We start from the raw sequence: 26,594 nt of genomic DNA on the forward strand, positions 1-26,594 counted from the left end.
CCTTAGAAAGCAGAAGGTACGTAGGAAGGTGGAAGAAGCGAAGATTACGTTAGCGATGGCTGTAGTGCTATCAACATCTTTTTAACTAATGAATTCGCAAGGAGATAAACTGCTAAAAATAATAGAAGGGGAAAAATGTCGACATTACAGAATGAATACTCTTAAATGTTGATCAATTTTAGATTTTCTCATAATCTGAGAGAACAATTCATCTCGATTATAACAAATTTAAGTTTAATATAAAGTTATTGATGTATGCTTTACTTTTTACATAAATCGGAAAATTGCCTTGAGAATTCGTACTTCTGGTAATCAAAAGTTTCAGAATTTCACACTAAGGAGAGGTTAGCAACCATGTATTTCTGAAGGATTTGTCATGGTACCAAATACAGCACAAATGAATAGGTTGGGTAACCAAAGAATACCATAGTTTTATTTCTTAAAAAAAATATTTAATTTAATTTTACTCGTTTTTAACACATGTCTTATTGTTAAAGAAATCCGAGTATCGCGCTTTAGGACGTCACCAATGTTAAATTTGGTTTTATTAATGTTTGATACAGAATGATCTAATTTATCTTCAACCTTCTCCTCAATGGAATGGAAGTAATCTGTATACATTGAACCCATTACAGCTACCATACTTCTCCGTTCTAAAAGAAATGACACTGAATTTGCTTCTGCTAATGCGGCTTCCTGAAATGAGAATGATATGTTATGCAAACATTCAGTTTAAGAGAATTTCTAGTCCACACTACTAGTACCTCGTCATCTTTCATTTGTTTTTGAAAGTTTAATATTGTATGAGAACCACATGTGATTGTTAAAATTGCAGGATAAAACAATGGGCCATCCACATGCGGCTAAAAAAAAAAGAAAAAGATTTACTCCTCTCAAATACTTCAGGTGAAATAATTATAGAAAATGATTATTAATACCATTATTCCTTGTCCAGGTAAATATTCGTTGATAAGGACATGATTTGCTTTCAAATTTCCTTCGTCGTATAACTTTAGGTCATTAACTTTATTTATGAATACTTGCAACCACTGCAATTAGAGCTAAAATTTAGAGAGGGCCTATGTAAGAAATTTATATATATGTATGCACGCAATGATTAAATACCAGAATTACTTGACTATACATCCCTTTAAAGGACATAATTTGCAAACAAATTAATTTCCTTAGTCGCACAACTTCAGGCATTCTTACACTTACGATACTTTCGATTAGAGAAGGTGTAAAAGTTCCAAACCCCGTCTTAAGTAGGAGGGTGCCTAGTACATACATAACGTAATTCAACTGAACCCTAGGAAAGAAAAGAATGAAAAATTTACCTGAGGAATAGCTTCTACAATCATTCCATTTGGTTGGGGACTACCACCCCAATTTTGCAATCTTCTATTGCGTAACTGCGTCCATTTAGGTTTAGGTGCGTTATTTACTTTATTGATAATATAGTCTTCTTCAAATTCTGTTATGAAATCCGGAATATAGAGTATTTTTGGAGGAGCCTAAAAATAAAATATTGATAAAATTTTGATTTCGGATTTGAGAGAACGACAACATCCTAGCAGCAATATTCAATAACAGCAGTAAAGAAGTGAAAACTCTGCAGAGTATATCATCAAAGTCAAAGGGACCTTTGGTGGCTCCGTTTGATAAGTGTTAGCACATTGAATGTTTTTACATTTAAAGTGCATAATTCTTATGTGCAGAATGTAGCTATAATTTACAGCTTACAGAAACAGGTTACCCTGTAGGAGAGTAATACTCTCTTTCAAAAAGGCAGTGCTCTAAAAATTACTCTAGAAGTTGACGCGCCCTTAGAGAGAAGTAGGATATAATAATCAAAATTCAAATGAGAACAAAACCCTTGCAATATTTTTAAACAGTTTAGTAACTATTTGAAAACGGCAAATTCAATATACAGTTTTCGACACCTACTTGTCAAGACTGTAAAGTACCGTTAATGTTATTTATGGAATTGGGTTGAAATAAACAGTACTCAATTTACCTGTGATATTTCATATTGTGATAAATCCATAACGAAAGCTTAATTAGTAGTGTTTAATATTTTTCTGACGTTTCTTCTTTATTGATTATTTTACCATTTAATCCGCAACTTAGATTTACAACTGTAACAAAAAACAAACTAGAACCAATATTAACTTTAGTACTTAACATTGTGTTACACTTCCAGACCAGAACACTACAACATTTACTGCAAATGTTATTGCAGAACTGAAAATCTTATTAGATCAAAAAAGAATTTTTCTTACGTTTACCAAGATGATCTGAATGTTAAACCATCAAATCCAGTTCGAACTAATATTATTCAATTGCAAACTTTAAAATCATTAAAATAGATGCACAATTAAAAATGACAGAACAAAGTAACACCTCTAAATGACATTAGATAAATGGATTTTTCCCATGCAAAATAAAATAGTGAAAATTAAGATGAAAAATAACATCAAATTAAAAAACCTACTGCAGGTCTATAACCTAGGTAAAGTATAACAAATAAAAAGTGACTTGCACTATCAGAATCCCGTATTTGTGGGCCAGTGATAGCCATACGCCACAATTAGACTTGAATGGAGGCGGCTTCGTCTCAAGTGCTGTGAAGTGAAGAGATCTTAAAAAATTTAGTCATTTGTCATTATATTCGTATAAAGGTAATCTAAACAATAGTGTTCGACATTTTTAATTTTTTTTAGAGTTTTGGGTTTTGGATTCCGTTTAGAATTCAAAACTTTTTGTTGTTACTTTCAGAATTAGTAAGTATTGTTTCTTTTGATTTTTTGCTATACTGCAGTTAATATTTTGTTTTCTATCGTCTTATTTCGAAAAATGGAATACATTTGTTTTCATCAATTTTATGAAGTAAAATACTTGAAGCAAATTTACTTTTTATTTTAGTTAAAAATATGTTGGTAACATTTTGATGACCATAGTTACAGGTGTGGAAGGTTAAATACGTTATTCAATGTTTTACGGATAAGTTTATGTTAAATGCTCCGGTACTGGCAGAGTCAAGTAAACTAATAAAGCCATGTTTTCTTAGTTTTCCTTGTTTCTGCGATAGATTCTGAAGATAAATTGGAATTATTGCTTACGATCTTGGACCATTTAATCACTTTTTATAATGTTGTTCAAGTCGTGCTATTATATTTTCCAGTAAAAACTGGTAGAAAAAATGCCAAACGTTAATTATACGAGTGGAACAAAAAGGACCAAAAAAGATAACTATGGTAAAATTTGGAATTAGTAAAGATTAGCTTGCTGACTTACTGAATTGAAATTTTTCATATAATTTTTTTATTTTTTAAAGAGAGGAAAGGCAAGAAGAAAAGAAAAGAGGAAGAAGAGGATGTCTACGAAGACATAGGGGACGTTAATGAAGAAGGTTACAAATAATATGTTCTCTTAAGTTTGTAGTTAGGGTTTTTATCAAGAATATTTGGCTTGAGACCTCTGGCTCTCTGAAAACGAGTTGTTTAGTCGATTATAAGCAACTGCTCCCAATGAGAGGACAATGAAACCGCGTCTTTTGTTAGCGAATAAAGCGTCAGATTCACGAGATTGTTGCCGATTTTTTTTTTTTTTTTTTTATGATTTAAGGCGCGTCAACATCTTAGGTTATTGGCGCCCTGAGCTTTTTTCAGTGCACTGCCGGCCTCCGATCGGTGTTCTCTTGTTACAGACAACAATGTCCATCATCGGACAGTGAGCTGTAAGAAGCTTCTAGGAAGAGAAAATCTAAGGGTCAGCAGCTGGATTCGAACCCGGGACCTCCGCGTGGGAGTCCAGTACGCTAACCGCATAGCTAATCCCTTCCCTTGTTGGCGAAATGTTTACCTTGAAAGGGATTCCTGTCTCTCAAGGGCCTTAGTAATAAATACCTACGGCACATTTCACATATTAATCCCAAGAACAGTTTCAAATATAAGTGTTTGCGAACATTTTCCCTCTTACAGAAAGTAATAATTTGGTTATGTACAAAAAATACGAGTATACAAAGTTTTTCGTGTCTATCTTTCGTTATCTAATAAATGTACTCATAAAGCTTTGTTATGCTGGTTTAAAAGCTATTGATCAGAATTTATCTCTTTAGATGGGGTCCCTGATGCTGCAAAAAAAAATGTTGAATCTACAGATCAAAGTGTAGAAGAGGATGAATTTGGAGCAAAGGATTATAGAAAACAAGTTACATTGAAAGCTGATCACGAATCTAGACCTTTATGGGTGGTAAGAAAATGTTCATTGAGTTAACGAATTTAGTGAAATGAAAAGTTTAAGAAACCCCTACTACAAAGCTGGCCAGCTTTTAGTCTCAAGTATAAGGGGACTATTGTCTTCAGAAAGGAACGAACTCATGTCAAAATATTATTTTATTCCTTAATTAAAAGAAAAATTAATTTATTTAGTAGGTCTAGAGTCCAATTTAAAACTTAACATTTAATTAATGATCTTGAACCAATGAGTAGAAATATATTCACGAGATTGTTGGCGAAATGTTTACCTTGAAAGGGATTCCTGTCTCTCGAGGTCCTTAGTAATTGACTGAGCATTGGGGAAGGCAGCTAAATGCAATTTGGGTTTGAGCTGAAGACGTCAACATCTTTGCTAGAGCCTTATATCCTTAGCGACCTAAGAGATTCTATGGATCTTTAGTGTTTATATTCAGAATTTATTCAACTACAGACCCAAATGGATTGACTGAGCATTGGGGAAGGCAGCTAAATGCAATTCGGGTTTGAGCTGAAGACGTACAATCTTTGCTGATTTGGCTAAGTCACTTCTCTCTTGAAGGAATAACAAAATAGTAACGTGAAATTAATACAAAAATGGAGTTTCATATTAAGTTATAAAAAAACATGAATTAATTCATAAATTTTAATTATTATTTTGCTAATAAATTTTGGAAAGATTGTGACGGACGTGATTATCTCCCTGTGCCTCCTGGTCTAGCGATTGTTGGAGACAGACTATTGACATACGCTTGATAATTTTTTTTTTGTTAAATTGACATTTTTTCAACAGTTCTAATTTTCTTTGTTATCTTTTATTTTGTCATCTGCCATCTTCCTTTAAAACGTACACTAAACTTCGTGTAATATTAAGTTAAGTTAGTAATTATTGCAGGTAGTGAATTATAATTTTTTGAAGCATGTAGAAGTTTTAATATAATCTCAAAAATGGACAATTCAGTCCTTAATATGCTACCTCCGATTGAGGGCTTTTGACCTATAAGTTACAGAAGGTAATCTATAGGGACCAAATTGAAATATAAGTTTCAGGAAATCTTAAAATGGATATTTCTGGTTAAAACTTGAAATACAAAATTTGACATGAACGCAATATTTTTCTTAACATTTAGAGTGTTTAAATGAATTGTTTTGATCTTTAGTAGTACTATTTACTCAACTTTAAATTTAATAGAAAAGTCACAATTGCATTTTTCATGAAAAGTAATTTTTTTTTTAGGCCCCTAATGGACACATATTTCTGGAATCATTTTCTCCTGTATACAAACATGCTCATGATTTCCTAATAGCAATATCTGAACCGGTTTGCCGACCTGAACACATACAAGAGGTTTGATTTTTTTTTCAATATTTGATGTTAAGAATTTATTGGATTATACCTTTGAATTCACCTTAATGTGGATAAAATTATGAAATTTTTATAAATAAATTGATCATGTTTAAATATAATATTTATGTATCATATTTGAAAATATAAGTAAAATGAGTAATTTTTCCAGTATAAATTGACGGCTTACTCTCTTTATGCAGCTGTAAGTGTAGGTCTTGAAACAAATGATATAATAGAATACCTTAGAAGATTGAGCAAAACGTCCATTCCTGAAGGAATTATTGAGTTCATTAAGCTTTGTACTCTTTCTTATGGCAAGGTAAAAGTTTAGTTTTAAATATTTAATTTACTACACTCAGTGACAACAGTATCTGAGGTAGATTGAAAGTTTTTAGGCTATAGCCTAGTTTGTCACTTTATTAATCAAATAATGACTAGGTAAAGATAGAACTGATAGCTGATAGACGTTAAGTAAATGAGAGATGCCATTTTCACATCTGCCTTCCCAACAACACTTATAATACAAGAATGTATTTGAATGATTTGTTAATTGTAGGTGAAGTTAGTTCTAAAGCACAACAAATATTTCATTGAATCACCTTTTCCCGAAGTACTTCAGAAACTTCTTAAAGATCCAGTAATACAAGAATGTAGATTGCGTAGAGATGTTGATACACTTATCACGAATGTTGAAACAAAAAGAGGAGTACCTCAGGTTCGTCTATTTTAATTTACGTCTTAATCTTGGATCTCAAAACGGAATAGAATTTTCAATCTCAGCAAAATTTCATTCTTTAAAGTCTATTAAAAAAATCAACAATTATACATTAAATTATTTTTAAAACAAAATTTTCTTTTTCCTAAAACTGCGTAATTTCAAAAGTTTTCTAAATTGTATTTCTTCATTTTAAAGAAGTAAATAAATTACATTTTTCCTTAAAGCAGATTTCGGTTCGAAATCGTTGCCAGAACGATATTAATTAAATCATTGAATATTCACAAGTAGATTATATATATATAATTGTGTGTGTTTTGTATATACCTTGTAATATCCTCTTCCAGTTTAATACCAAAAGTTCAGTTGGAGAGACAGGAGAAGTGCAATTAAGTGAAGAGACCACCGTTCCAGAAGATATTACTGATTTCTATTCAAAAATGGACAAAGCAGATGAAGAAGACGAAGAAGAGACTAATACCAATACTGTGTCATTCGAAGTTAATCAGGTTATAACTGGTTTCTTAATAGACTGCACCTAAATTGTAAGGAGATGTTTGAATTGTAAAATTAATAATAATGATTAATTTGCTAAGGATTTTGGTTCAATTAGTGACTTTCGTCTAGAGCTCTTTAGAGAGAGTTATGTTTGTTATTATTGCGCAGAGACGCGATGAACGCCTACTTTACAGTTCACTTACATAATCCACAATCCTAAACAGCTCATGATGGTGTCCCAAACTTAGAACAACAAGAGTGATTGATTTCAAAAAAACTTTGAAGTAAAACATTTTCTTTAATCAGATTATACCTTTAAATCTATGATCGAAATGCTGTGCAGTTAGAACAAAACTTTTATTTACAAAGAAAACTTTACTTGATTAACTTTTCATTTATTTATTTTTTAGGAGAAAATTGAAGTTATACAAAAGCGCTGTATTGAATTGGAGTACCCTTTATTAGCAGAATACGATTTCCGAAATGATACTGTTAATCAAGATATTAAGTAAATAATTAATTTGAACAGTAAAAAATTTAAGAAATAATTTGATTTATTTTATTACTATTATTATTTTTTTTTGTACAGTATTGATTTGAAACCTTCAGCTGTTCTGAGACCTTATCAAGAAAAAAGTTTAAGAAAAATGTTTGGTAATGGAAGAGCAAGATCGGGCGTGATCGTTTTACCGTGTGGTGAGCCTGTTTATATAATAATTTCTTGAGAAAATGATAATTCATGAAGTTTAGAAAAGTTAAACGGAAAGTAATATTTTCTGACGCATCTGTACAGTTTTCATGCAACACACAGGTTTCACTAAAGAGGAGTAAACGAAACTCTGATGTTGTAGTACCTAAGAGTCCGTTCTATGGGAAACATTGACTGATAAATTTTTAACGTTCCTGCTGCTACTTAATGCAGAAACAAAATAGCTTTTATACAAGGTTAAATTTAATAAATTTACATTAAAAATTATTTAAATTTAAAAATGGTTCACACTGTAAGCACATCAAAACACAAACACACTTCAGTGCTACTAAGAAATATTGCATTTTTTAGAAAAGTGGTTAATCACAAAACAAGTTTTTCGATTTCTCGCTACGTCCTTGGATTTTATTTTATACACTAATACAAGAAATTTAGAATTAAAAAAAAACATTTAGATATCCGCTTCCTTCCACGATTTTTTTTCCGTGTGAGTGGGGGTATTTTGCAATACTAATTTTAAATAGTATCCCTACCTACAGCACCTCTAGTAATGAATTAATTCACCCAGTACTCTAAATTTCAGTTTCTAAGTTTCAGTAGTCACTTGTAATGTCTTAGGTGTCCCACTTTTTTTTCTCTATATCTAAATGTAGAGTGAGATATACTCGTAAGCAGGGTATACACCATCCAACTCTGGAGACCGCCTAGGCTCCGTTAGGAAATCTCCGAAATTGGGATAACCACTTCTTGGCGATAGACCTATCTTCTAATTTCCCTACCCTAACGTTTAGTAAACACCCAACTTTCCAGGGTATTCCTAGGAAGAGAAGAACTGTCGTATTGGGATGACCATGATCTCTCTATGAATCCTAAATAACCTTCTTTCTGACAGAGTATAACCCCCCTCTTCCACAACCACATTTACAAAGTCTCTCTAGGGAGATCAAATGCCGTTCCAAGTCCGCTTTAACGAGAAAAGGCTACTTATTGTGAATAGCTCATGCTTATTGTCAGTTGGCTCTTCTTCAGGTTAAAGAATGTATCAGTATTGTAAGAAAAGTGCTCATTGCACCATACAAACAGGCTGCTAGTATAAAATTCCAATAATAAGCAACTAAAATTTAAAAAGATCTTGTGATTTCGCTTTTAAGGTGCTGGTAAATCTTTAGTAGGAGTAACTGCATGTTGCACTGTCAGGAAAAGAGCCTTAGTATTATGCAACTCAGGAGTTTCAGTGGAGCAGTGGAAACAGCAGTTTAAAATGTGGTCGACAGGTAACTACCAAGTATTGTAGTACTCTGTTTTTTTTTGTTTTTTTCTTTTCTTTGTCCTTAGAACGAATAATTAAATTAAATTTTTAAATTATTAAAAAAAAATAAATTATTAAATTTTAATTAAATTTTTGCAGAAGGCCAGTTAAAAACTGGTCTGCATGTACCAAGTTGCGATCGGAAAATTGAACTCTGAGATTGAAAATTAAAGTTTGTAAATTTTGTCAGAGATTTTCAGACTTTCTTTGGCGTTTTGTACTGCATTTCGTTATAGAGATATTTTGTTTTTTCTCTCCCTCTATCATACTCATCAAAACAGAGGAGAGTATGCAGTTGTTAAGGGGAATGTGAGTGGAATTGATTCATTCATTTTAAATTAATTATTTGCGATTAAAAATCTGTTCCAATAATTTGAAGCGATTTCTCACGTAGAGAAAGTAAGGAAAAATATTTGCATTTATAAAGAGAAAATGCATTTAAAAAAGTAGATTTATTTTATATTATTATTATCATCTTGATAACAGATCCATCATTTTTTTTTTCTGATGATCTAATATGGAATGATTTATCTAATGACACTTTAATTTTGAAACATTTTGTTTAATGGAAATTGCATTTTATTTGAATTTTCTGTTTCTGAAGATTTTGCAGATTTGATTTGTACTTTTTACTTTATTATATTACATCTCAATTTATTGTTACACATGTTATATATTAAATTTTGTTATGTGCAGCTGACGATAGCATGATATGTCGATTTACTTCAGATGCAAAGGACAAACCCATGGGTTGTGGCATTTTAATAACTACATACTCAATGATTACACATACACAGAAAAGATCCTGGGAAGCTGAACAAACTATGAAATGGTTACAGACTCAAGAATGGGGTATAATGGTGTTAGATGGTATGACTTTAATGAGCGACGATTATTTTGAAAATTTAAAAATCTTATATGAATACCGACAAGCTTTTCTCTTAGCATAATTTACAATATTACATAAGGTTATTGAATTCGTACTAAAAAGTCATCTTGAATTTAAACAGATGTACATATCAGTATTTATACCTTTGTTCACTATGATGTAATGGTACTGTTGAAGGAATTGTCAAGTTCAGGTCCTCCGGGACTCTATTAAAATCACTATTCCTTAGTAAAAGATGGGGATTTAAGTGATAGGCATATCATATGTCCGAGTTCATATTTAGAAAATTATAGGAAAATTGAAACATGTACTCTGTTCAGTTGAACTTCCGGTGGATTGTTATTCTTCTAAGAGTTCATGTTAAATATTTTGTAATTAAATATCATCAAGTGTTAGAAATGTTCGATATTCTGGATGGCCCTTTTATTTCACTTTCCCTTAAAAGCCCACTTGATTAAAGTTTATATGAAAAATATCACAAATAAATGTAGACCTACTGTCTGAATTTTATCAGCGAGTAAATCGCTAAAAGTATTAAGAAAAATGCCACTACCAATCAACTGATTTGCTTTAGATTTGAAATTGCTCTTACACATTAATTTTTATCTATTTAATTAGATGGTGCATTACTCTGAAATAGCTTGTTGGAGGAAACCTTGCCTCTTCTCTTGCAACTAGAATCCACTTAAATGAATTTTCTTCAGAAAATGTTTTAAATATAAGTTAAAGATCTCTACGTTTACAATTAGTATACTAAGTTTAAAGAAAATCGATTGAGCCATTTTAGAGAAAGATATATTAATTTGTTTTTTTCTGTTAAAAAATCTCCTTCTTCCTTTCTTTTACCATGGTCCATGTCTATCTTTAAATTTATTACTTTTACTTGGTAGCTGGTTAGATTTTTGTAATCCACCTTACATAGTTTATTCTTCTAAGTGCTAGTTTTATTTATTGTTCTGATCGGAATCGGAATTTCATCTATTTTAAATTTACTTCAAGTTTATGAAGATCTGTGAATTCGCTAGATTCTTAATTAAGGAACAAAACTCTCCTTTCTTTTAAGCGAAACAGATTATAAATAGTTGGTTTTTATTATTATTTTGAATTCATTGGAAATTTCCAAGTATATCAGTTATATCATTTATATTATTTAACTGCTTCAGAAGTGCACACAATTCCGGCTAAGATGTTTCGTCGAGTCTTAACTATAGTGCAATCACATTGTAAGCTAGGACTTACGGCAACTCTTCTTAGGGAAGATGACAAGATTGCAGATCTTAACTTCCTCATCGGTTGGTATAATTTTTCATGATTTAATGTTTTGTTAAATTCTTGCGTTAAATATTTTTTTATTTATTTTTCTTTGTTATAAATAATTACCTTAAAAGTAATTTACTAGATCGTACTTTTGCCTTGAACCTCGAATGTAAGATTATTTGTAGCTAATAATTTGGTGGTGGTAAATTAAGTGACAGTACAGTATTAAGAGAAAAAAAATACAATATCAACACTATGATTATATGAAGAGTTCAATAATCTAATTGAAAGATAAAAAAAAAAAGGAAAGAAAAATCTTTAAGTTACTCCTTATTATTAAGATTATTTTATTGAAAATGAGATTATTCATTTCAGGGCCTAAGCTCTACGAAGCCAATTGGTTAGAGCTTCAGTCGCGAGGATTCATTGCTCGAGTACAGTGTGCTGAGGTTTGGTGTCCGATGACTCCAGAATTCTACCGAGAATATCTCAGCTGCAAAACGTCCAAAAAATTAGTAAGTTGTGTTATTGAACGGGTACAATCTCGAACATTTTTTTTCTCTTAACTAAGTAAGAAAAGCATTTCTGTCATGTCAAATTTTCGATTAAGAGTTTTTACTTGAAATATCCAATTTGAGGTATTTTTAAGTCCGAAGAAGTAGCTTTTCTAAAATGATTTGTGTGAGTGAGTGTAGAAAATATCTCAAAAACTAAAAATCGAAAAGAGCTGAAACTTTAGAATAAGCCTACCAGGGATTTGAATGCAACCTAGAGTTCAGAATCTATCTGCCGGAAGTAATCTCTTTACTGAATAGATTTTTCACCTTTTTGAGATTTTCTTGAAAATAGCTACCTGATTTTCTTTAAAATTATAAACTATATGAACACTTTGTACTCATGGTAGTCTACAACTTCTATCGCAAACATTTTCCCTAAAAAAATCGTTTAACGGTCATTCTGGTCGCTAGCCTTTCCGTAAATAAACAATTTCTGTATAATGAATAACCTGAGTTGGTTGTGCATTATAAAACTGCAATAAATTTGTTGAGTTTGAAGAAAATTGACAGTCGGTACCTTACTGAATGAATTTTCCACTTTTCTAAGATTGTCTCTCCTAAAGTGCCATTTTGGCGCTATATGCAGTTTTATAATTTTTTATGGCTAGCTGTTAGTTTTAAAGGTACCACTTTTACTTGAATATTTTTAAACTCCCCGCAATTTCGTTCTCGAAAATAAAGATAAAGAATAATAAAGAGCAACAGTTACTGTTTGGTTAATACACAGACAGTGAACATAATATTAACTTACCATCAAAGAGACTGTCCAGAGAGAATATTCATTTTACACATTATTAAAACATGTTACTATTTGTTCAACAGTTACTATATGTCATGAATCCAAACAAATTTCGAGCGACCCAGTTTCTTATCAAGTACCATGAAAGAAGAGGTGATAAAACGATAGTTTTTTCTGACAACGTTTTTGCCCTCCGTCACTACGCTATTAAAATGAACAAACCTTTCATTTACGGACCAACTTTACAGGTAAGTAATGTCTAGTTGTTAGTGAATTGTATTTAATGGAAATTAGAAATATTTAACTTTGACGAATTAATTTGTTTTTTAAATTATAGAACGAACGTATTCAGATTTTGCAAAATTTCAAATTCAATCCAAAAGTGAACACTATTTTTGTTAGCAAAGTAGCGGATACTTCATTTGATTTACCTGAAGCAAATGTGTTAATTCAAATTTCATCGCATGGAGGTTCACGAAGACAGGAAGCCCAGAGACTTGGGCGAATTCTCAGAGCAAAGAAAGGTAAGATTATTAAAACTATTTAACGGTTTAATTAAATTTAAAAAATGAGTGATTATCTGTCGGTTATGTATAACGTAAACCTAAGACCAACAATTTCACTTCCAAAAAGACGAAAAACCTATGAGCTTCATTTTCAGTAAGGTGAAATAGTTTCTATTCTTCATTACTTTAGATGCAGCTTGTTTCTAAAGAGGTGTCAGTTTCAAAGAGACAAAGCATCTTCAACAAGCTTTAAATTTTATTTTTCTCTTCAAGAGCAGTTCTAAAGCTTACGCTTTTTCTGACGACCTCTTTACTCTGACACCTAGAGAAGTAACATTTCTTTTAAATTCTGGAGATTTAATCACTCTTTAGGAGGGTAATACACTGCCGCCAGCCTCACAGAGAATGGCTGGCAAACCAGTGTAACTGCTACTGAAGAGTAATAGAATGTCTTGTCAGTAAGTAACGGGAGAATTCGATTGAAAATGATTTGTTTGCATACCAAAAAACGACTACAAATCAATGCGGAACATTGTTATTTGGATGTGTTCATGTTGAAAGTCTAGAGATAAGGTTCGATAAGGATTGGAGTTCGAATCCATTTCAGTGCACCACACATAGTCCATTGACGGTGTTCTATTTGTAGACAATTAGTATATCACCGGACCTTGAGCTTTAGAGGCTTCTTCTAGATATTCTACCTTGGATATCCGTCTAATGAGTCAATCACAGTACATCCAGTATTCCATCCTTTCTGATTCCTTATTTTTGTCGTCATTTTTTAGTTTACATTAACAGAATTGCCTTGAAACTCTGAACCATTCAAGAAACTGAACTTTTTTCTTTGCAGGAGCTGTAGCTGAAGAATACAATGCTTTTTTTTACACACTTGTCTCTCAAGATACAATAGAAATGGCATACTCAAGAAAAAGACAAAGATTTTTGATTAACCAAGGATACAGCTACAAAGTGATCACAAAACTTGCCGGTCTTGATGAGGTCAGTTTTTACTTTTTTATTTTGATGTGAGGTTTGAGGTCGGTCATAATTAATTTTAATGGTACATATTATTTTTTGACTTGTGGTCAGGATCTGAATCAGTGAATTCCAGTCCTTTTTTAAAGTATGTCATCTACAAAATTGTGGTGTGCGCCTAATTTAAACATGAAATTAGTTGGTCACCCATTCTTTTAATATTTATTTTGACAAATTGGTAAAAGTTTCAACTTGTTCAATTAGATAATGTCTACATTTCTCTCCCTCATTTTAAATTCTGTGTAAAGATTTTGTCTTTCACTGATAATAATCGCCTCTCTAAAATTGTAGCTTGTGAAATGCAAGCAAAAACAAATTTCGATTCAAAGAATGTTTTAACATTCTCTAAAATTAGTCTTAATTTTTTTCCAATAGTTAATATGTAGAGTCCAAATTTTCGATGCTGAGGCAAAAGATTGAAAGGAATCGCACCGTGAACTTTGAGCATTTCGTTCTTTATAGGACATTGTTAGAGACGGAGTGGTAAGCTCAGTGTATGCATAAACGTCTCTCATTTAAAACTAACTGATCTGAAAGGTATATTATGTACAAAATGCACATAGCAATGACAAAGAATAATGTGCCATATGCATTTGTATAATTTTCTGAATGAATGTCCCATTTTGTTTGAATTTCAACTGATGTCTGGCGAAAAATTTGTTTCAACTCAGTTTTGATCAAAAGTACAGTTTCTGATTCAGTTTCATTAAAAAATGTAATTGTTGATGAAATATTATCACTTTTTTCGTTTCTTAGTGAATAACATTACTTTTGTTTTTACAGAAATTATTAATTATAGAGATTTTAATGTGTATTTTATTTTTGTGTATGTAATAGCATCATTTTCTTTTCAAGTTTCTATTATAAGTTATAAAATTTTATTTTTTCTTTGTCCCTTTTAGTGAATTAGTTTGATACAAATAATCTGTCGTTATCGCGGAACTTATTCTCAGCAGTTAGTAAATACTGATTGGAACTTTTGATTTCAATTCGATTTTAAATTGAGTTTTCACTTAGATTAAGTGTTTTGGATTGCGTTACCGAATTTGTATTCTTGTTCTAACATACTACTTTTTTAGGATCCAGATATTATGTATTCGGATCGTGATGAACAGGGTGCCCTTCTTCAACAAGTATTAGCTGCTTCTGAGGTTGATGCAGATGAAGAGAAGGTTCCAGGTGAAGGTCCAAAGCAGTGGGGAGGTGTACGCAGAGCCCAAGGCTCTATAGGATCAATGTCTGGAGCTGATGATGCTGTTTATATGGAATACAAAAAATCAAATTCCTCTATTAAACATCCTTTATTCAAGAAATTTAGAACTTAATATTAATTAAAGTAATTATTAATTTCATTTTCATTACATGCTTGGGTGATGTATTTTAGTTTTTGGAAAGTAATGTAAATATAAAAAGAAATCTACATTAAGATTATCTGTTTCAGTCTATAACCTTATCGTGATTCCATTTTTATTTACTAAATGTAATAATGAATTTTTTTTCTTGTCTCAATTTTCATTGGAAAATACTGTTCATTTTTTTTTTTTTTTTTTTTTTTTTTTTTTTTTTTGGCGCATCAACAGCTGAGGTCATTAGCGCCCGGAGCTTTTTCCAGTGCACTGCCGGCCTCCGGACAGTGTTCTCTCGTTACAGACAACACTGTCCATCACCGGACAGTGAGCTGTAAGAAGCTCCTAGGAAGAGAAAATCTAAGGGTCAGCTGCTGGATTCGAACCCGGGACCTCCGCGTGGGAGTCCAGTATGCTAACCTCATAGCTAATCCCTTCCCTTACTGTTCATTTTAAATATTTGACTAGAAAATCCGAACCTCTAGAATGAAAAAGAACGAACACATTTACGTTCACATTGTTTTGCATAGCATTCCTCGAACAGTTTCATTTTTTTACTTTCTCTGTAAAGTAAGACACGATCATTTAAAGTTTTCCAAACTCTTGTTTTCCCAGGAAACAAGAGATTAGCCCTACAAGTGAGTGATTGTTGAATATAATATCTCTAAATGAAAGTTGAGTTAACACAAAATTTGGTACTCTATAGATATGATGTACACAGCGACTGCTTTGATTCGATTACCCCAAGTATGCTAGAAAATGGGCAAGTACTTGTTTGAAAAAGCGATTTGTAAACTCCATGCACTAAATTCAAGTTTAAATGACAACATGGGAAACAACAATAAAATTTTTTTACAATATAGCTTCACCTAAATTCGGTATAATTTTATCACATAGTTCTATAAACTTTTATTAGAAACATTTTTCTAAAATAATTCGATTAAGGGCACTTTTGGGGGAGGGGTGGTTAGGTAGCCCGGTAGAATGCCAATTAGCGGTAATATATGAGGACTTACTCTTTACCGAACAAATATTTTGTATATGAAAATGGCCAGCATATGGGTCTGTGACATTTAATAAATTCTAAACGAAGTTAATGAAAATTTAATGCAGTAAAAATACTTAAATATCAATTGTAATAAAATGTTATAGCCAGAGAGAGGGGCACACTCTCCCTGGATCTCTCCGGAAGATCGTGGAATTTCTTCTATAAATGGGATCTGTAAATGGGGCACCAGTATTGGAGCGTAACGGTCACTTCTCGTAGAAAAAAAAATTGGTATGATTTAATCGGCCCTCCCATTATTTTGAGTAAGTTGGCGCTTCTGGTGACTATTTGAAACCATATTTTATTTAGCAAATGGTTGTATATGTGTAGGTTAATGAAGGAGGAAGGTTACACTTACATCAGCATTTGCGTTTCTACCAACTAGTTTATGGTACCTCATTTTTATGTTAACGATGAGAATAGTGCAAACTAAAAAAGGTAGTAACTGGGGAAATGTTCAAATCGAAGGGATAGGGAATTTTGATGGCTTGGTAGGAATTGAAGAATTAACAGATTATGAAATTAAAGAGACTAAGCATAAATTTAAAGATAATGTAGGGAAATCGAAATTAAAGAAGAAGCATAAGAAAATAAAGAATTTGGACCAGAAAAATGAACCTACCGAAGTTGTACAAGATCTAGAAATTGAACCAAGTGATATTCTTCCTTGGACAAATATTTTTGTTCCTGAAGAAATAGCCAACTCTTTGGTTAAACAAGGATTTTCAAATCCCACTGAAATTCAGGTACTTTCTTACTTAAAATTGCTTAGGTTTGTTATTTTCTCGATCATTATCTTTAGTGATGGTCTTTAACGGATAAAGTGACATAACAGTAAATAGTCCCTATCATTTGCCTATAGAAAAGATTTGTTCAAGCAGAAATGTTGCATTAAATTTGGTACGGTTTATTTCGCTCCCCCTAGACTCCTACAGTTAGTACGAGCTCGAGGGTGTGACGTTGAGCTAGGATTTGCCTATGGATTCCCTAAACCCAAATATATATATATACTCACACACACACACACACATATATATATATATATAACCCGAGTTCATTTTGAAGTTACAATTTGTTAAAAGGGACAGTCTCAAATGGCTGTTTTTTCCAGATGACTTAAAGCGCTGTAGATATAATAAGTTTTTTTTCTTTTCTTTTTTGTCACAGAGACAATGTATTCCAGCAGCAATTAAAGGAAGAAGGGATATTCTCGGTGCGGCGGAAACCGGAAGCGGTAAAACACTAGCATTTGGAATCCCGATGCTATACGGAATTCTGAAGTGCTTAGAAAATGGTTAGAATAAATGCTTCAATTTACACTTGCTTTTCTTGGTTTTTTTTTTTGCAAAACTTGTAAAATTATATTAATTTCTTTAGAATTGCCAGTTGAGGTCGATTCAGAAGAGGAAGATTTTGAACCCCCTATTAAGAATAAAAAATGTGTTCGAGTAATTCATTTAAGTTCAGAAAAAAAAATTGGCAGTTTGTTAGGACTTGTGTTGACACCCACCAGGGAACTAGCACTGCAAATCAAGAATCATCTTGATATAACTGCGAAGTATACTGCCGTAAAGGTATTATATTTTTATTAATTATATTTTTCTAATGACAATTTAGTTTTAAATTTATGAGTACTTGCTTGAAGGTGATATATTTTTTTCTAGGTAGCAGTAGTGGTGGGTGGCATGTCAGTGGAAAAGCAGATCAGAATATTAAAAAAAAAACCTCATCTGCTAGTTGCGACTCCAGGAAGGTTGTGGGAATTAATGACACAAGAACCAAATTTAGTTAATTTAAATAATATAAGGTAAGGTTTCTTTTTAACAAAGGAAATCAAACCTTGCGTTACATTTGTGCCCTAGAATATTTTTGTCCGAGGGCAATTTCAACGCCTTTGTTATGTAACTAACTCTCGTTTATCTTTCCATTATTCTTACTTCATTGAATTATTCCTGACATTTAAGAAGAACGCAAGACAATAGCCCAGTCGCAATGCGTTCTTCAATTGGTTTCTGATTGGTCCCAGAATAAAACATTACATGCTTTAATTCAAATCATAAAAATTTAAAGTATTTAATTTGTTTAGAGACAGTCCAAATTTACTTTACTAAGGGAAGAACTACTTTACAAATGGATTTTTCTTTTATTTGCGATTTAATTGGAAAAGCTTTATGATTTTCTCTAAATTTAATGAACATTCAGTTGAGTAACTTTAATTGCAATTATTTTACTTTAAAATAGTAATTAATAAAACAAATAATTTAGATTTAGGATACTTTTGGGGAAGTGAGGGTTTAGCGACCTTCTACGAATATAGTTCCGCGAACCGTGTTATGTTGGGAAGAATGAATTAAGTGTTAAAAATTCATAGTTTGAACCTTTAAAGCTGAAAATCGTATTAAAAAATAAGGTGCATTCACCATATTAAAAATAAGCGATTTTATTCACCAGATTAATATGTATTTGAGCGAAACGATGTGGGTTGGAACACTTTCAAACGAGGTTCCGAAAAACTTATTGCATTCTTGAATGAATTATATTAGTAATAGTAATTGGGGTAAAAATGAGCGAAAAAACACATGCGTTTGCCTTCTTAGTTGACCTATTCATGCTATGGTCTTCGTCTGAAGATTTTCAGGTACAAAAAAAAAATTGTCCTTTGAACATATTTTTAGAATCCCTGTTGCTTTGTTTTTAAAGAGTTGGCAGATTTGTTAATAAGAGCGAGTAATTAAAAACAAGCCTAAATTCTTTATAATTTGCATAAATGATATATTAATTATTTTGTCATGAAATAAAATGAACCTTTAATTAGTTTTAAAATTTATGGTATGGGTTGGAATTAAATGATAAAAAAATAAAGGTGGCTTAAAGTCCACCTTCCAAATTATGTCGTGAAGGAGGGCGGAAGCTCATAAGTTCTTTACTATTAATAATATGGTAATAATAATAACAGTTTTTATTTAAATTTTGAGTTACATTTTGTTTTCACTATACTTAATTCAACAAGACATACTCATAGCCATTGAACATCTGAGGGGTTGTTGCTATTTATTTTAGTACTTCATAATCAAAAAATAGAATTATATCGAACGCAAAAATAAAAACCTAATGAATACCAGAAACAAAGTTAAATAAACAAATCTGGTAAAATATATATTTTACTATTAATATTTTACCAATATATAAAAATTAGCTGAACTTGACTTGCTAGGATTGATCTGGCTATCACCCACTTACCAGTCTGAACTCATAACTTGTACATCACGTTCCCTTTAAATTGACTATGAATATTTGTTATAGATTTTTCACAATAGATGAAACAGATAGAATGCTGGAAAGAGATCATTTTCCTGAACTACGTTCAATTTTGGAAATTCTTCAAGAACACAAAAAAGTTAAGCGACAAAATTTTGTTTTTTCAGCTACACTGACACTTGTTCATGAACCGCCATCATATATAAAGCGAAGTATAGTTCACTAATTTAGGCTTTATTATTATGTTTATTGATAGTTATGATTTTCCTTTTAAAGTTTCTTTTTAATATTTTTTTTTTAGAAAGACATAACAAAGCCCAGTTAACACAAAATGATAAACTCAAAAAATTGATCAAAGCAGTTGGAATGAAAGATTACAAAGTTGTTGACATCACGAAGAAAACAGGTAAGATAAACGTAAGAAAAAATATGTCTTGTCAGTTCGAAACAAGTCTTGCAATCTTTCTTTCTGCTGTAATTGCTGGTGGAATAAGGATCTATGAGAAAGATCGTCTATTCCTTCTCCCTCTATTTAGATGATGTTAGAATTTTCCATTACTCTATTCTCGTCCATTTTCGACCCTGCTAACCAAATCTCAGCCCATCATATTATTATCTCACCTACTACACCTTGTAATGTATCTCATCGCTCTTGCTCAAGCTTACTACACTTTAGTCTCTTGCCGAACTGGATCGAAGGTTCTTCGTGAAGTATCTGTCCCACGAACTAACGTAATATTACTATCTCTGGCAAGTGGCATCGTTAAGAGATAAGATAACATTCTATTAGGGTGGCCCAAGGCCTACGCCACTGCGACCCGTTGGGATCTTTTGTAGCTCCCCCACTCTAGAGCTTACTCTCCAGACCCGTCCTTTCAATCAGACTCCTAATTCTGGAGAGCAGTTCCTGGGTAAAGTTCTCAGGCCTTGGTTATTTCCTCCCCGAGAAGTAACACCGTTAGCCAGACAAGCCCTTCGCAATAACACAACACATGTAGTGCCGTTTCTAGTAACTGGTATAAGCTGCAATTTTGTAGTTATTATAGGTAATGAGATATAGATGGTTAAATTTTAAATAAAAGATACGGCTGTGGTCCCCCCCCCTCTAAAACTTTTAATACTAATATTCTGTGAATCTTAGCCCGATTTTGATAAATTTTGTCATTATTACCTTTACGTGACATTGAAGTGTTATTTTGCTCTTACTCCTACTAAGGGAAGTAGTGAATAATTTTTTTTTTTTACTTCTCTTGAGAGAAAGTACTGAATTCGCACTTTAATTTTGATATTCACGTAAAAATACCTTCCTATTTTTTTTTGAAACGTTTTCCTAAGAAAATTGTTTTTGTGGATTCTTTGTGGGCCGTAGCTATAAGCATTCTTTTAAAAGATCTTAAAGTATTGCTTATTCCAAATGTTAAGAAAATTTGTAAAGTAGGTATGTAACTCTGCCGATTAGACAAAACAAAAATCTATCCAAAAAGCACAAAAATCTCTTTAACAAACACAGTTTAAAAAGTTAAGTATAAGGTTTATTAAACTTTAAAAGGTACATAAATCAGCGAGTACCCAACATTTCATTAATACTTCATTGATGTCATTTGTGGCATAGAGAGTATCAATGTGTTTATCTATTTGGAGAACTCACTTCTAAGGAAATCTTTAATAGCACTGAACATATTTGCACAGCATTAATCCATTTTTCTCGTATCGATAAAGCTTAGTCGAAGGCTCCGAGATATGGTGTTAAAATGTGTTACTCGTACACTTTCTTGCCTTTATCCTATATTATTGTTTGCCAATAGCCGTATAATAGCCGGGGCTATTAATAATGGGTCAATAACCCATTATTGTAATTTATGTTTGTAATTCTGTCTGCGAAAATTGTAGGTCCAGAGTTATAACAAAACCAACTAACTAGGTTGTTAGCAAGTACTAAATTGTATTACTTTCTGTGTCCTTCGTGAAACTCATGTTCCCTTAGTGTTCTATGACTTATTGCAAAGAAAAGATAGGGGCTTAGACGTCTCACTCTCTGTCTGATTGGTTTGTTAACAAGACCTTCTATGGAAAGTTCAAATTTTACGGTGAGGATAAGACCCTTTTGATTCTTCGTTCTTAACTTCCTAACTTATTGAATGTGTTTGACAACAAATTGTTACGTGAGCTCTTTTTCTATTATCTTCTTCAATGAAAATGTAACTTAAGGGCTCTTGTTCTGAGGTTGACTTCCTTTGCCCTTTCTCAGCCACAAAGTGAAGAAATTGAAGTAATCTTGGCGGTCCTCTTGTCTAAAATGTAAAACTTTGCCTAATTATAAGTGTACTGGAGTTTGTTAATTTAAAATAAGTATTACAGGAGACCTGTTATTACCTGTTTTCTAATTTTCTCGTTACATATGAAAAATTCTTAAAAAAGCCGGAGGGAGGTTGTTCAGTATAACCCAAGAATGTGGACTGGACCCGTTTTGGGTAACATGCACGTCTACAGTTGAATTGCTTTCTAATACCATTAGCACATATTTAACACTTTCTGATTATCAACACTTATACAACTGTCCTGCTGGACAGTTTTAATTACTTTAATATTTTCATTTTTTATTAATACCTTCCATTTAAGTAGATTATAACACCTCCTTCTCATTATTTCTCAGTTTACTACTAAAACAGAAACAAAAATTGTCATTTTCAGGAACCGCAGCAGCACTGAAGGAAGCAAAAATAAGCTGCACATTTGATGAAAAAGATTATTATATTTACTATCTACTAAAAGCTTATAACGGAAGGACAGTTATTTTCTGTAACAGTATTTCATGCGTAAGACGCCTGGCTTCGTTGCTGAGTTTATTGTCATGTTCACCGCTCCCACTTCACGCAAACATGCAACAAAGGCAGCGATTAAAAAATTTGGATAGGTAAATAATAAATTAGTAATTTTTTATCTTTAAGTTAGTGAAATAATGGAAGTGGTAAGGAATTAAATCAGTGATGCTAGGCTGCACCTGTAAAACGATAACCTGCACATTCTGGTCTGTGATGATGCCCTATATTTTCTCTTTTTATAAGCTATTCAGCCCTCAGTTTAGGGATTCTGTCCATTGCTAAAAAAAAAGTAAGTAAATATTAAAACTTCCTTGAGAAAGGCTAAATCTTTGAGATTGAGTGGCCTCAAATGTTGTTATGTTTCTTAATTAAAATAAAAAATAAAAAGTCGTTAAGCATCACTATTTCTTCATGGACGACCTATTGTGCATGAGCTAGAACTTGTCATGTATTCAGCGATTCCGTACACATGGTTATATTTAAGTAATCAAAAAGTAGAATAAAATTAAAACAATTAGTTTATTATTCAATTAAACATAAACATGAAAAGAATATAAAGAATTTATAAGTTATAAACTTGTGGGAATAAACAAAAAAGAAATCATACTCGTCAGTGCTTTAAAAAAAACTCCGGGTGCCAATAACATCAGATGTTGACTCGCCTTAAATAAATAAAAAATTGTACATTTATATATTTATATGATTTTTATCTTATATGAATTCATACATCTTGCCTCGCAAGTGGCTTTGATCGCGCTATTTCTAATCCTATATTGTAGACCTTGAAATATCTTTACGCCAAGACCTCGAGGTATATCCTCTGGCGGGTTCAGCAGGATTCTTCTTAGATTGCTTTCATTTCTCTAGTTAATGCTTTTGCTTGAACTCTAATATGTGAAAACCAACTTCCGTCAGAGGTCACTGAGGTAATTTTCTTGATGTAAACGCTTTCTTTATTTTATTTTTCCGATTTTTTTTATCAGGTTCTGCAAGCTTTTATAATTGTTTTAATGTCTTGAGTGATGCCCAGCCAGTACATACTATCTTCTGATACTGGATGCCCTGTGTGTAATTTGTCTAGCATATCAGCTTTCAATATTTCATCGATTAAATTCTGTGCTTTCGAATTCAATTCGATATTATTGGATCTTTTTCTGAAGCTTCAGCCAAATCAGTCCATTGTTTAGTGTCTTAGAAATATTTCTCAGCGCAGCCACTTGCATTCAGTTTTACAGTCATATATAAGACTTGCTATAAAGTTACTGTCACGTTTATGGTTTTATTTTTTCTTTTACCTGTGAATATGCTTAATATTTAACTTAACAAAAATTCTATAATTTTTTTGGTTAGTTTATATAAGCAATTGGCCTCTCTTGATACTGTATTTTTATGTATTTGTGAAAAAATAAATTTAAATTTCTCTGATTAGTAAAGTTCTAGAAATCTCGTTGCTCCTGAAATCAGCTAATGAATTCAACATAATAACTTTACAGGTTTAAAAAAGAAGATAACTCTGTTCTGTTATCAACTGATGTGGCAGCAAGAGGTTTGGATATACCTAATATAGACCATGTTATTCATTATCAAGTTCCTAGGACTTCAGAAGTATGAAATTCAATTCCTATCTTCTCTTTAATGTCTTTTCATAATAGTTACACAATAAAATTGCTTTTCAACTCTTAGGGGTACATCCATAGGTCTGGAAGAACCGCGAGAGCAAACAAAACAGGACTTACAATTCTTCTGATTGAACCAAATGAAGTCAAGAGTTACATAAAAATCTGTAATACACTTGGCAGAGGTTATTTTAATTTCGTTTTGTTTTTTATATATATTTAGCATGATATACAATTATATTTTTTTAAAGTTTAGGGTATGATTATCAATATATTTTATTTAAAATTATATTTGCTTTCAAATGATAAAAACAATAATTTGATAGAAAAAGATGTGGATGAATTTCCGGTCGAACAAAATTTACTGCTTGAGGCAAAATCACGAGTGAAAATTGCTAGAGATGTGGATATTTTGGAGAGGAAATTAATTAAATTTAATAGTAACATCTCTTGGCTGGAGAAGTCTGCTGAAGAATTGGATCTTGTATTGGATGATGAACAAATGTAATTTTTTTTAAATTTAATTTCTCGTAATTATATTTTTGTCCATATAAATCTGTAAAAATTTTAAATTAGAAAGAATTTAGCGCTTGCTAGAGCATCCGAGACGGAGGTTTTGCTATTATCGACTAGTCGATATCTTAACCGAATGTTTTTACCAGTTTTAGCTTGATAAGTACACTCTAACGTAAATGTATGTCTCTTGAAACATTTAGACTGGGAAGTTCATGTTAAAGTATCTTTGAAGAATCATGCAATTACTCCAGCTTCATTACAATTAATAACATTACAATAACTTCTCATCTATCTGATTTGAAACTGTAGATCTACAGCCTGCTTCAAGTAATTTTTTCCATTTTCTGTGTGAATACTTTGCGTATATTCTTCCAGACTTACCAGACTGCAAACTAATAGTTTGCTAAAAATAACGCTGGTTTTTCGGTTTAAAGTGTCACAAAATTGATTTTGTGCAATGGTGAACTCCGCAAGAAATTCATTTATTTATTAAAAAAACTATTTCATAAAATACTTGTGGAAGTTGAAATTTAGAGATTTAGTGGTGTTATACTCACGAGGTTTATTTTGTTTAATTTTTCCATTTAAATGGTTTTTTTTTTTTTTTTTCTTTGCAGCCCAAAAGTCAGCAACAAAGAAGTTTCATCCGCGAAACATCAATTACTGATTAATAAAAAGCAATTGGCCAATTTATTGTCCAAACCACTTATTTCGAAATCAACAGCAATTAATACTCAAAATGAAAAGAAAAAAGTTATAAAAAAAATGAAATTTTTAAAACAAAAGTTACATTGTACATAATTGAAATAGTGTAATTATACAATTATAATTTTTTATTTTCAGTATTATTTATTTATTTTATTCCTTTCATCGGCTAAGCCCTTTGCAAAGAAATTGGTTTGTTACATTTCATTTTAATTTTTTTCATGACATGAAAATATTTTAAATAACAAAACAATCTCCATAAAAATACAATTACTGGTTTAAATGTAAAGATCTCAATGAAGAGCATTCTGGGTAAAATAAAGAATTAACTTATTAATAGATGAATGCCGAATTATTAAATTACAATTTATTACCACTCCTTACTTATTGATTCTTACAAAAATCTTTTCATTTATTTATTTTTTTTCATAAGCTAATTTATTTAAGCATAACAATATAATATTGAACCCGATATTATACATAATTTATTTCTTGTACATAACAGATACCGAACTTACTGGTATTGTCTTAAGCATCTCACATAAATTATCAATAAAAAATTAATTAGTACACTATAAATCAAAATGAGCACACAATCTCATTGAAGTGTTTCCAAAAAAAAAAAAAATCATTAGATAAATGAAGAAGATAATGAACTATCACAAATTGAGTTGGCACTTTCACATTCTATATCGTAACTTATCTTGTCTAATTTGATTTTTTTTTCTTCAACTAATTTTTTAGCTAAATTTAAATCTGGAGGAAGATCCTCATATTTAGACACACATGTTTGCAATTTTTCTATTTCAGTTCTTATTAGGTTTATTTTTTGTTGCAGTTGCAATACTTTACTGTGAGCGCTGGGTATACAGCAGTTTTCAAGTTGCTCAAGAGTATCTTGTTCATCTTTTGGGTTTCCTTCTTCTGTGAAAGTTGCTAACATTCCTACTGTACTTTTATAATGCCTTGTATCACTTCGAAATTGCCGTGATATGTTTGAACAATTATGCAATAAAAGGAATAGATCTTTAATCATTAAATGTAGTTTTTTCAATAAATCAACCTTCGCTGTATGTTCTAGCATATTCTTGGTATGCATACACAATAGACACAAACGATCCACATTAACAGCACCATTTCTGCTTAACACATCAATGCAATTCTGAATGACTTCATTTTCATGAAAACAATCCGACTTTATATTAAGTACGTCCAAAATACGTTTTATTTCTTTTACTCTGTTGCTGTAGCGTGATTTAAGAGAATCTACAAAATCAGCAAGTAGGTCATTTTCACCCAATGTCAACATTGCTAAAATTATTTCAAGCTAATGTAATACATAACAAGATCAACACTTTAATTACGTTAGAATACGTAGACAACTGGAATCTCACACTGTCAGAAGAATAATTAACATAATCAACAATTATTATGCAACATAAAAATCCCTTCCCTTTAAAGACTT

The 26,594-nt window shown here is 31.6% G+C and overlaps 3 protein-coding genes across 6 annotated transcripts; 2 read left to right on the plus strand and 1 right to left on the minus strand.

Annotated features, from left to right (window-relative positions):
- Positions 1–411: 411 nt before the first annotated feature.
- Positions 412–2,681, minus strand: LOC141457587 (alpha-ketoglutarate-dependent dioxygenase alkB homolog 6). 3 transcript variants are annotated; one of them, XM_074134796.1, is made up of 6 exons: positions 2,543–2,681; positions 2,018–2,138; positions 1,338–1,514; positions 939–1,049; positions 765–863; positions 412–696 (listed from the first exon to the last, which is right to left on the minus strand). In XM_074134796.1, the coding sequence occupies exons 2-6, from the start codon at positions 2,045–2,047 to the stop codon at positions 433–435; spliced, it is 681 nt and encodes a 226-aa protein (XP_073990897.1). In that variant the 5' UTR covers positions 2,048–2,138; positions 2,543–2,681; the 3' UTR covers positions 412–432. The 3 variants fall into 3 exon arrangements, with proteins under 3 accessions (XP_073990897.1, XP_073990888.1, XP_073990878.1); XM_074134787.1 differs by having other exon boundaries at positions 2,495–2,628; XM_074134777.1 differs by having other exon boundaries at positions 2,283–2,614.
- On the plus strand, positions 2,644–15,244 carry hay (ATP-dependent DNA helicase hay). 2 transcript variants are annotated; one of them, XM_074134696.1, is made up of 18 exons: positions 2,644–2,783; positions 2,961–3,257; positions 3,338–3,412; positions 4,121–4,254; positions 5,494–5,604; positions 5,774–5,923; positions 6,161–6,319; positions 6,667–6,828; positions 7,228–7,325; positions 7,407–7,513; positions 8,678–8,800; positions 9,532–9,705; positions 10,888–11,016; positions 11,357–11,496; positions 12,361–12,525; positions 12,615–12,801; positions 13,634–13,782; positions 14,898–15,244. In XM_074134696.1, exons 2-18 carry the CDS (start codon positions 3,203–3,205, stop codon positions 15,141–15,143), a joined length of 2,364 nt encoding a protein of 787 aa, XP_073990797.1. In that variant the 5' UTR covers positions 2,644–2,783; positions 2,961–3,202; the 3' UTR covers positions 15,144–15,244. The 2 variants fall into 2 exon arrangements, with proteins under 2 accessions (XP_073990797.1, XP_073990806.1); XM_074134705.1 differs by having other exon boundaries at positions 2,661–2,681.
- Positions 15,245–16,521: 1,277 nt separating this feature from the next.
- Positions 16,522–25,267, plus strand: LOC141457707 (ATP-dependent RNA helicase DDX24). The gene is made up of 11 exons (XM_074134922.1): positions 16,522–16,958; positions 17,380–17,506; positions 17,590–17,786; positions 17,877–18,019; positions 19,516–19,682; positions 19,772–19,876; positions 22,162–22,384; positions 23,786–23,897; positions 23,976–24,093; positions 24,235–24,412; positions 25,042–25,267. Exons 1-11 carry the CDS (start codon positions 16,617–16,619, stop codon positions 25,223–25,225), a joined length of 1,896 nt encoding a protein of 631 aa, XP_073991023.1. The 5' UTR covers positions 16,522–16,616; the 3' UTR covers positions 25,226–25,267.
- Positions 25,268–26,594: the final 1,327 nt, after the last annotated feature.

Source organism: Rhodnius prolixus, unplaced genomic scaffold, assembly GCF_049639745.1.
Source record: "Rhodnius prolixus isolate KJV_2025 unplaced genomic scaffold, Rpr scaffold_1, whole genome shotgun sequence".
Lineage (NCBI taxonomy): Eukaryota > Metazoa > Arthropoda > Insecta > Hemiptera > Reduviidae > Rhodnius > Rhodnius prolixus.